Source organism: Hordeum vulgare, chromosome 7H, assembly GCF_904849725.1.
Source record: "Hordeum vulgare subsp. vulgare chromosome 7H, MorexV3_pseudomolecules_assembly, whole genome shotgun sequence".
Classification (NCBI taxonomy): domain Eukaryota; kingdom Viridiplantae; phylum Streptophyta; class Magnoliopsida; order Poales; family Poaceae; genus Hordeum; species Hordeum vulgare.
The window spans coordinates 486540590-486552255 of NC_058524.1; the positions used below are offsets into that span (position 1 = coordinate 486540590).

At 43.5% G+C, this 11666-nt stretch overlaps 1 protein-coding gene across 1 annotated transcript; it reads right to left on the reverse strand.

The window, feature by feature from the left end:
- Nucleotides 1–9085: 9085 nt before the first annotated feature.
- On the reverse strand, nucleotides 9086–10848 carry LOC123409180. Its single transcript, XM_045102147.1, has 2 exons — nucleotides 10277–10848; nucleotides 9086–9532 (listed from the first exon to the last, which is right to left on the reverse strand). Exons 1-2 carry the CDS (start codon nucleotides 10628–10630, stop codon nucleotides 9494–9496), a joined length of 393 nt encoding a protein of 130 aa, XP_044958082.1. The 5' UTR covers nucleotides 10631–10848; the 3' UTR covers nucleotides 9086–9493.
- Between the last annotated feature and the right edge of the window lie 818 nt (nucleotides 10849–11666).

The following is an 11666-nucleotide window of genomic DNA, read 5'->3' on the forward strand; positions in this document are numbered from 1 at the left end:
TTGACATAAGCATCACATCCCCAAACTTTAAGAAACGACAACTTTGGCCTTTTGCCATACCACAGTTCGTATGGTGTCGTCTCAACGGATTTTGATGGTGCCCTATTTAAAGTGAATGCAGCTGTTTCTAATGCATAACCCCAAAATGATAACGGCAAATCAGTAAGAGACATCATAGATCGCACCATCTCTAACAAAGTATGATTACGACGTTCGGACACACCATTACGCTGTGGTGTTCCAGGCGGTGTTAACTGCGAAACAATTCCACATTGTCTTAAGTGAGCACCAAACTCGAAACTCAGATATTCACCCCCACGATCAGACCGTAGGAACTTGATCTTCTTGTTACGATGATTTTCCACTTCCCTCTGAAATTGCTTGAACTTTTCAAATGTTTCAGACTTGTGCTTCATCAAGTAGACATAACCATATCTACTTAAATCGTCAGTGAAGGTGAGAAAATAATGATATCCGCCGCGTGCCTCCACGCTCATTGGACCACACACATCGGTATGTATGATTTCCAACAAGTCACTTGCACACTCCATTGTTCCGGAGAACGGAGTCTTAGTCATCTTGCCCGTGAGGCATGGTTCGCACGTGTCAAGTGAATCAAAGTCAAGTGACTCCAAAAGTCCATCAGCATGGAGTTTCTTCATGCGCTTTACACCAATATGACCCAAGCGGCAGTGCCACAAAAATATGGCGCTATCATTGTTTACTCTAACTCTTTTGGTCTCAATGTTATGTATATGCGTATCGCTATCAAGATTCAATATGAACAATCCTCTCACATTCGGTGCATGACCATAAAAGATGTTACTCATAGAAATAGAACAACCATTATTCTCAGACTTAAAAGAGTAACCGTCTCGCAATAAACAAGATCCAGATATAATGTTCATGCTCAACGCAGGCACTAAATAACAATGATTTAAGTTCATCACTAATCCCGATGGTAGCTGAAGTGACACTGTGCTGACGGCGATTGCATCAACCTTGGAACCATTTCCTACGCGCATCATCACTTCGTCTTTCGCTAGCCTTCGTCTATTCCGCAGTTCCTGCTTCGAGTTGCAAATATGAGCAACAGAACCGGTATCAAATACCCAGGCACTACTACGAGAGCCGGTTAAGTACACATCAATAACATGTATATCAAATATACCTGATTTTTCTTTGCCCGCCTTCTTATCTGCCAGATACTTGGGGCAATTGCGCTTCCAGTGACCCATACCCTTGCAATAGAAGCACTCTGTTTCAGGCTTAGGTCCAGCCTTGGGTTTCTTCGGCGGATTGGCAACAGGCTTGCCGCTCTTCTTCGAATTGCCCTTCTTGCCTTTGCCGTTTCTCTTGAAACTAGTGGTCTTGCTCACCATCAACACTTGATGCTCTTTACGGAGTTCAGACTCTGCGACTTTCAGCATCGCAAACAACTCGCCGGGAGACTTGTTCATCCCTTGCATGTTGTAGTTCAACACAAAGCCTTTATAGCTTGGTGGCAGTGATTGAAGGATTCTATCAGTGATAGCTTCTTGCGGGAGTTCAATCCCCAGCTCAGCTAGACGGTTTGAGTACCCAGACATTTTGAGCACATGTTCACTGACAGACGAGTTTTCCTCCATCTTGCAAGCATAGAATTTATCGGAGGTCTCATACCTCTCGATCCGGGCGTTCTTCTGAAAGATAAACTCCAACTCCTGGAACATCTCAAATGCTCCATGATGCTCAAAGCGACGTTGAAGTCTCGGTTCTAAGCCATACAAGACTGCACATTGAACTATTGAGTAGTCCTCCTTACGTGCTAACCAAGCGTTCTTAACATCCTGATCAGCCGTAGCGGGTGGTTCATCTCCTAGCGCAGCATTAAGGACATAATCCTTCTTCCCAGCTTGTAAGATTAGCTTAAGATTACGAGCCCAGTCTACAAAGTTGCTTCCATCATCTTTCAACTTAGCTTTCTCTAGGAACGTATTAAAATTCAGGATGACTGTCGCGTGAGCCATGATCTAAAACACAAATATATTCAAAGTGGACTTAGACTATGTTCAAGATAATTAGAGTTCAACTTAATCAAATTATATGCTAAACTCCCACTCAAAAAGTACATCTCTCTAGTCATTTGAGTGGTTCATGATCCACTTATACTATCCCAAGTCCGATCATCACGTGAGTTGAGTATAGTTTCAGTGGTAAGCATCCCTATGCTAATCATATCAACTATATGATTCATGATCGACCTTTCGGTCTCATGTGTTCCGAGGCCATGTCTGCACATGCTAGGCTCGTCAAGCTTAACCCGAGTGTTCCGCGTGCGCAACTGTTTTGCACCCGTTGTATGTGAACGTTGAGTCTATCACACCCGATCATCACGTGGTGTCTCGAAACGACGAACTGTAGCAACGGTGCACAGTCGGGGAGAACACAATTTCGTCTTGAAATTTTAGTGAGAGATCACCTCATAATGCTACCGTCGTTCTAAGCAAAATAAGGTGCATGAAAGGATTAATATCACATGCAATTCATAAGTGACATGATATGGACATTATCACGTGCTTCTTGATCTCCATCACCAAAGCACCGGCACGATCTTCTTGTCACCGGTGCCACACCATGATCATCCATCAACGTGTTGCCATCGGGGTTGTCGTGCTACTTATGCTATTACTACTAAAGCTACATCCTAGCAAAATAGTAAACGCATCTGCAAGCACAAACGTTAGTATAAAGACAACCCTATGGCTCCTGCTGGTTGCCGTACCATCGACGTGCAAGTCGATATTTCTATTACAACATGATCATCTCATACATCCAATATATCACATCACATCGTTGGCCATATCACATCACAAGCATACCCTACAAAAACAAGTTAGACGTCCTCTAATTTTGTTGTTGCATGTTTTACGTGGTGACCAAGGGCATCTAGTAGGATCGCATCTTACTTACGCAAACACCACAACGGAGATATATGAGTTGCTATTTAACCTCATCCAAGGACCTCCTCGGTCAAATCCGATTCAACTAAAGTTGGAGAAACCGTCACTTGTCAGTCATCTTTGAGCAAAGGGGGTTACTCGTAACGATGAAACCAGTCTCTCGTAAGCGTACGAGTAATGTCGGTCCAAGCCGCTTCAATCCAACAATACCGCGGAATCAAGAAAAGACTAAGGAGGGCAGCAAAGCGCACATCACCGCCCACAAAACCTTTTGTGTTCTACTCGAGAAGACATCTACGCATGAACCTAGCTCTGATACCACTGTTGGGGAACGTCGCATGGGAAACAAAAATTTTCCTACGCGCACGAAGACCTATCATGGTGATGTCCATCTACGAGAGGGGATGAGTGATCTACGTACCCTTGTAGACCGTACAGCAGAAGCGTTAGAGAACGCGGTTGATGTAGTGGAACGTCCTCACGTCCCTCGATCCGCCCCGCGAACAATCCCGCGATCAGTCCCACGATCTAGTACCGAACGGACGGCACCTCCGCGTTCAGCACACGTACAGCTCGACGATGATCTCGGCCTTCTTGATCCAGCAAGAGAGACGGAGAGGTAGAAGAGTTCTCCGGCAGCGTGACGATGCTCCGGAGGTTGGTGATGACCTTGTCTCAGCAGGGCTCCGCCCGAGCTCCGCAGAAACGCGATCTAGAGGAAAAACCGTGGAGGTATGTGGTCGGGCTGCCGTGGAAAAGTCGTCTCAAATCAGCCCTAAAACCTCCGTATATATAGGTGGGAGGGAGGGGGGCCTTGCCTTGGGGTCCAAGGACCCTCAAGGAGTCGGCCGAGCCAAGGGGGAGGACTCTCCCCCCCCCAAACCGAGTTGGACTAGGTTTGGTGGGAGGGAGTCCCCTCCCTTCCCACTTCCTCCTTTTTTTTTTCTTTTTTCCTTTGATTTCTTATCCTTGGCGCATAGGGCCCTTTTGGGCTGTCCCACCAGCCCACTAAGGGCTGGTGCGCTACCCTTATGGCCTATGGGCTTCCCCGGGGTGGGTTGCCCCCCCCCCCCCCGGTGAACTCCCGGAACCCATTCGTCATTCCCGGTACATTCCCGGTAACTCCGAAAACCTTCCGGTAATCAAATGAGGTCATCCTATATATCAATCTTCGTTTCCGGACCATTCCGGAAACCCTCGTGATGTCCGTGATCTCATCCGGGACTCCGAACAACATTCGGTAACCAACCATATAACTCAAATACGCATAAAACAACGTCGAACCTTAAGTGTGCAGACCCTGCGGGTTCGAGAACTATGTAGACATGACCCGAGAGACTCCTCGGTCAATATCCAATAGCGGGACCTGGATGCCCATATTGGATCCTACATATTCTACGAAGATCTTATCGTTTGAACCTCAGTGCCAAGGATTCGTATAATCCCGTATGTCATTCCCTTTGTTACTTGCCCGAGATTCGATCGTCAGTATCCACATACCTATTTCAATCTCGTTTACCGGCAAATCTCTTTACTCGTTCTGTAATACAAGATCCCGCAACTTACACTAAGTTACATTGCTTGCAAGGCTTGTGTGTGATGTTGTATTACCGAGTGGGCCCCGAGATACCTCTCCGTCACACGGAGTGACAAATCCCAGTCTTGATCCATACTAACTCAACTAACACCTTCGGAGATACCTATAGAGCATCTTTATAGTCACCCAGTTACGTTGCGACGTTTGATACACACAAAGCATTCCTCCGGTGTCAGTGAGTTATATGATCTCATGGTCATAGGAATAAATACTTGACACGCAGAAAACAGTAGCAACAAAATGACACGATCGACATGCTACGTCTATTAGTTTGGGTCTAGTCCATCACGTGATTCTCCTAATGACGTGATCCAGTTATCAAGCAACAACACCTTGTTTATAGTCAGAAGACACTGACTATCTTTGATCAACTGGCTAGCCAACTAGAGGCATGCTAGGGACGGTGTTTTGTCTATGTATCCACACATGTAAATGAGTCTTCATTCAATACAATTATAGCATGGATAATAAACTATTATCTTGATACAGGAATTATAATAATAACTATACATTTATTATTGCCTCTAGGGCATAATTCCAACAGGCCTCCCCCCTAGATGGTAGGAGGGTTTCCCCTGTGGTCCTTATCCTCCATGGTGGCGGAGGGGAGAGAGCCCCTCCGAGATTGGGTCTCTCTATATTTTCTTTCTGTTTCTGCGTTTTTCTGCCCTTCCAGATTCTGGTGTTTCACCATTTCTTATATTCCCGGAGATCCGTAACTCCGGTTGGGATGCAATTTTAACACAATTGTTATCCGGATATTAGCTTTCTTGCGGCGAAAGAAGGGCACCAACCGCCTTACGGGGTGTCCACAAGATAGCTTGGCGCGCCCTACCCCCCAGGTCGCGCCCTATGGCTTGTGGGCCCCTCAGGAACCTCCTTATGTTGATTCCACTTCCCAAAATGCACACATATTCCAAAAACAAATCTTCGTAAGTTTCTATCCCATTTGGACTTCGTTTGATATGGATTTTCTGTGAAACAAAAAACATGCAACAAATAGGAACTGACACTCGGCACTGGATCAATATGTTAGTCTCAAAAATAGTATAAAAAGTTGCCAAAAGTATATGAAAGTTATAGAATATTGGCATGAAACAATCAAAAATTATAGATACGATGGAGACATATCACGCCTCGATAGCCCCTCAAAGATCCTGCAAAATACACGAAATAATATAAAATACTTCGTATTAAAAATAAACATAAAATAAATAAATAAAATTGTATTTAATTTAATAACCCGTATACATAGTCACATATATTAACAAACACTATTCCGATCGTGGGATGAGAATAACTATTCTGATCCACGCTGACTCGTCCTAGCAGTAGCACTTGAACTTCCCCGGGTGCTAGGTTGAAAGCTAGGTACACCGTGGTAACAACCTAGGTTGATTTTTTGTAAAAATATTCATGGTTTAAGATCAGTTTTGAAAACTGTTTTTGTTCATACAAAAAACATGAATCATATTTTTTATCCTATTTCTAAACCATTTGTCACAATGAGGCAAATGATATGGCGTTTGATATCTGCTGCAAATCCGCTCATTTCATACATTGAAAGTTTTTCCAAATTCCCTACAGTTAAAGAGGAATTTAAAAAATGGCGGAATTTCTGAAACCGAACATCCAGGTTCGTATTTCACAGTTAATTTCAAAATGGCTAGTCCAATCGATGCAAATGATATGGATTTCGAAAGCTTATGAAAATGGTATAAAAAGTTCCTTCCAACAATTACCGCTTTAAAAGTAATTAAGAAAACGGTAGAACTTGCACCAAGTTCGTATTTTCACGTTAATTCCTCAATGGTTTCTCCGATTGGAGCAAATGATATGGCAGCGAAACTTTTATATGTAGATTATTTTTTCCAATTCCTTACGGTTTTAAGTCAATTTTAAAAATGTCTAAAAACATTTTTTGGCCGTAGTTTTTACAAACTTTATTGGAATGGGGCAAATAATATACCGTTGAAAAGCTACGGAAAATGCAAAACATTTTCATGTAGATAGTTTTCTGTGATTTCTAGCTGTTTTCAAGCAATTTCGAAAACAACGAGATCATGCGTTTTGCCTTTATCGCGAAACACGGTTTTCAAAAATGCACCGCATGAAGAACTTGACCTTCTCGCCATGTCCACTTGAACTTCACTTTGTTTTTCACGTGATGTTTTTTGCTCGTCACTCTCCATCCACTCACCGAAATTGAGCAAATGGTATATGGCGGAATGCTTCTGTAAGTACATAACTTAAAAAATGGTAACAACCTATGTTCAATTTTTGTCAAAATGTTCACGGTTTAATAGCAGTTTTGAAAATCGTTTTTGTTCATAAAAAACGTGAATATTATTTTTTATCCTATTTCTAAACCCTTTATAGGAATGAGGCAAATGAGATGGTGTTGGATAGCTGCTGCAAATCCACTCATTTCATACGTTGAAAGTTTTTCCAAATTCCCTACGGTTAAAAGGCAATTTAAAAAATGGTAGAATTTCTGAAACCGAACGGCCGGGTTCGTATTTCGGGGCTAATTTGAAAACGGCTAGTCCGATCAACGCAAATGATATGGCGTTGGAAATCTTATGAAAATTTGCATCTTTTCACATAAAAAGTTTCTTCTACCTGTTTACGGTTTGAAAGTTATTTAGAAAACGGTAGAAGTTGTACCGAGTTTGTATTTTCGCGTTAATTTCTTAATAGTTTGTCGGAATGGAGCAAATGATATGGCGTTCGAAAGCTTGAACAAATGCGAAACTTTTATATGTAGATTGTTTTTTCCAATTACTTACGGCTTTAAGTCAGTTTTAAAAATGGCAAAAAATGATTTTTGGCCTATCGGAATGGGGCAAATAATATACCATTGAAAAGCTACGGAAAATGCGAAACTTTTTCATGTAGATGGTTTTCTATGGCTCCTAGCCGTTCTTAAGCAATCTTAAAAATAGCGAAATCATGTGTTCTGCCTATAGCTTGAAACACATTCTTCGAAAATGCGCCGCATGAAGAACGTGAACTTCTCGGCTTATCTCCATCTTCACTTTATTTTTCACGTGTTATTTTTTGCTCGTAACTCTTCATCCACTCAACGGAATTGAGCAAATGATATATGGATGGAAAGTTGTTGTAAACACGCAACTTTTCCGTGTTATTGCTTTTTTTTTCATACTCGCGACGGTTTAAAAGATATTTATCTAACATTCATGCAATTTAGTAGTTGACCTTCCTGCTGTTGACATTTGAACTTCAACATATAAATATCAAACTTCTCTATTTTTGTAATTTTTACTTCTTGATTTATTTGTTTTAGTAACGGGAAAATCCTAGTATTCTAATAAATATTGAAACAACCCTTTATTTAAATTTGAACTTCTGTAAAAAAATCAAAACGGTGAATATCCTTTCTACGAATATTGGAGGGTTCTATTTTGAGAATTTGAACTTCTTGTTTTTTTCATTGTTGAACTTCTTGTTTTTCATTTTTTATTAATGAGGAAAATCTAGATTTGTACAAACATTGAACTTCTTTTTTTCAAGTTGGACTTCTTGGGGATATTTCCTTTAGTATTGGAAAATCCTAGTTTTGTAAATAAATATTCATGAACTTCTAGTTTTTTGAAAATTCATGTAGAGAGTTCTATTAAAATTTGTCATCGTTTTTAACTTTCGAGTTTTTGTGTAGTTAAACATGAACCTGATGAAACATCATTTTTTGACGGCGAGCAAGTAATGGCCAAAACATGCATATAAAAGAAAGGGGTACAAATATTCTTTTCCATTTAGCTAAAATAGGAACAACATATATATGTATAGTAAACATACTTGACCTTCTAGAACACAACATTTTGACCTTCGCAAAAAATACACAGTTGTAAAAGGACAAAAACAAAGCAATGTCTTTTTAAATAAACATCAAATTTGACTTTTTTATGTTGAACTTCGTTGTTGATTTTTTTTTAATTACAATGGATATGTGAGTTTGTTTAAATGGTAAAATACTGGATATTTGAATAAACCTCAAACCACTTCGTTGTTTTAGTTTCAACCTGTAAAGTTTTTCTTTTTTTTTGCACTTCGAACCACGTCATCGTTAGAAATTTAACTTCTCTTTTCTATTCTTGTAATAACAACACATCACGTAAAGGTAATGGCAATTTAACTTTAGATACAATTGATCCTTTTCTGTCATTGATGCCAAGTTACACATTTCTTTTGAAAACATAAAAGTTCTATTTTTTAGCCTGAGCTTTGAGCAAGGCACCATCTTTTTTTAGTATGTTTCCACCTCATGTTTGCTATAATCCATTTCCTCTCTGGCTCCTTGTGTGTCTTAGCATCTCAACGCCAAAGCTAGAAGCAGCAGCTTCATCGGGACCTTGGAGAGCAGCGTAGCCTATCGATAGACAGAGCAGTAGCACTTTTTGTAGTTGAGAGCTTCAAGAAATTGCAGCTGCAAAAACGGGTCACGCAACAGTAGCTCCACACGCCATAGCTAGAGAGCATTTAGCGAAGTTGCTTCCAAATAAATTAAACAATGAACCACCGGATCTTTTGAATTTGAACTTCTGCATAACTTTTCGTGAATCTGTGTATCCCTCGTAACAAAAGACAAGAAGGTAGCGGACAGGGCCCCCATGAGAGGACAGAAGAATGTCAAAGAATTGCACAAGTGGAGGCCCAGGCCCAGGCAGACATGCTTTGCTAGAGCAAAGACCACGCCCGCAGCAGGACAGAGTTGACTCTCGTCAGTGTATCAAATAATTGCACAAGTGGAGGCCCAGGCCCAGGCAGACATGCTTTGCTAGAGCAAAGACCACGCCCGCAGCAGGACAGAGTTGACTCTCGTCAGTGTATCAAATAATTGCACAAGTGGAGGCCCAGGCCCAGGCAGACATGCTTTGCTAGAGCAAAGACCACGCCCGCAGCAGGACAGAGTTGACTCTCGTCAGTGTAGCCTTCAGTCCAGGATACTGCTACCCTCTCGTATTCGTATATACTGTAGAAAAGAATGGGGAAAGAGGGTCAGAAAGCGGGGTATCTCATAGGAGGACCGGACCCTCCTCACACCACTAGCCAGAAAGAAGGAAAAAGATAGAAAGAAAAAAGGTTAATCTAGTGCAATCATCGTGATAATTATATCACCAACCACAACAATCAGGCAAATGCAGGGAGAGGCAGACACGATTCCTTCCTGTCATCACGAAAAAGTTGGTTTGCCACCCCCAAGTACAGTCCAACCCCCACAGAAATCCATCATTCTACCTCTAGCTGACCGCACGTCCAACAGAACACATTGCCAGCAGCAGCAAAACCAGTGGCAATGCGATGCAATTACATGCTAAAAAGGCTTGATTCCGTTCTAGAAAATAGCTCCTAGTGCATTCGACACCTGAATTTTGCAAACAATGATAGTATGATATGATAATAAGTACGCGTGGCAAGGTACTAGGATGCAAGACAGAGACGTGGCAAGGTACTAGGATGCAAGACAGATGTGCAATCTTCCATCGGCTGTCTCATTATTTTTGTCCATTGATCAATTCCGTTCCATTCATGGTGACAATTGACACACGCATCAAATAATCAAAAGATAGATACATACAAGAGCTGGCTACCTGAGCTAAATCAACACATACTTATTTATTACTCTCCCCAAGCACTAATTCAATCCAGAGAAATAAAGAAACGAAAAATCTGAAGAAAAAAAAGACCTAAGAAGCAGAGCACATGAACAACTTACTGGAGGCCATGCTTGCTCATCCTCCATCTTGATGCAGAATTGTGGAACAAACTTTTGCATATTTTGCAAATCTTTTCTTGTTCTTCTTTCTTTCTCGGAATCAACAACATAAAGCAAACCAAGAAAGAAAGAAAGGGAACTACATTTGACAGCGGCTGGATCCCTGATGGGAGCCCTGTCCCATGGCGGCGCCTGGTGGAGGTGCTGGACAGGGGCGGCGGAGGCCACGGTCGGCAGTTGGACGTGAAGGTCTCCGGCCCGACGGCGGCGCTCGGAATCCAATGTCGGCAACGAGCGGGAACCATGGCCAGCGGTCCGGGGATCCAGGGTCGGCGGGGGTGCGTGGGGATCCATGGCTGGCTACGGCGCGTGCTGATGTGCGGGATGAGGTCGACGGTGGTTCCGTGGGAGGAGGCCGGCGGAAGGTGCGGAGCAGCAGGCCGGAGGCCGGAGGTCGGAGGCCGGAGGCCGGCGGAAGGTGCGGAGCAGCAGGCCGGAGGCCGGAGGCCGGCGGCGGCGCTGCAAGAGTTGGAGGACGGTGGAATCAGGGGAGGTTAGAGCATCTCTAGCATACCCCTGTAATGGTCAAATCCGTAAAAACGACGTGTTTATAGTTTCAGTTTGAAAAACAGCATGAAGAGACTCCGTAAAACTTGTTCGATCCGTAAACTTTTTAAGGGGCACGTAAATACATCCGCGAAAACCTTATATGTGCAATTTTAAAGGAAGTATACAGTTAAACCCGTAAACTGGTCAAACCTCATCGGAGCAACCGCGCCGCGCAGAATTCGTAGGAATCTACGTGGAACTCACCGAAATCTGGCGCCGCATGTGAGAAGAAGCCGCCGCATGCCGAAATTTGTCGCCGCCGGTCCGAATTGCGGCTAGCTCGACCTCCACTGCATAGGCGAGGTTGTCCACGGGCAAGGCGGAGCAGGCCACCGGTGGCCCGAATCAGGGCGGCGCGGCACCGAAGAGAGCGAGGCAGGGGTGGGGAAGCTTGTGCGGCCATGTCAGGGAACGCACGTGCGGCGGCGGGCAGTGTCGGGCTCAAATCGGGGACGGACGAGCGCGCCAGGGAGTGCGCGACCGGGGTGGGCGGCGCACGGCTCCTCCACTGCATGTGTGGCCCGGAACGGCGCTGGGACGAGGCAGGGGCGAGGCGGGCAGCGTCGGGGCGAGCCGGGGTGCCAGGGCGAGGCACGTCGTGGCCGGAGACAGCTCGCTGGGACGGGAGGAAAAAATAAAAAAAAATAGCTATAATGGGATACAATTTCATTTATGGGGTCTGCTCAGTCAAGGGCAATTTTGCACTGTAAAAACGGTTTACAATGCCCCTTATACACGCTTTTAAGGGTTGACTTTTACAGGGTCTGCTAGAGATGCTCTT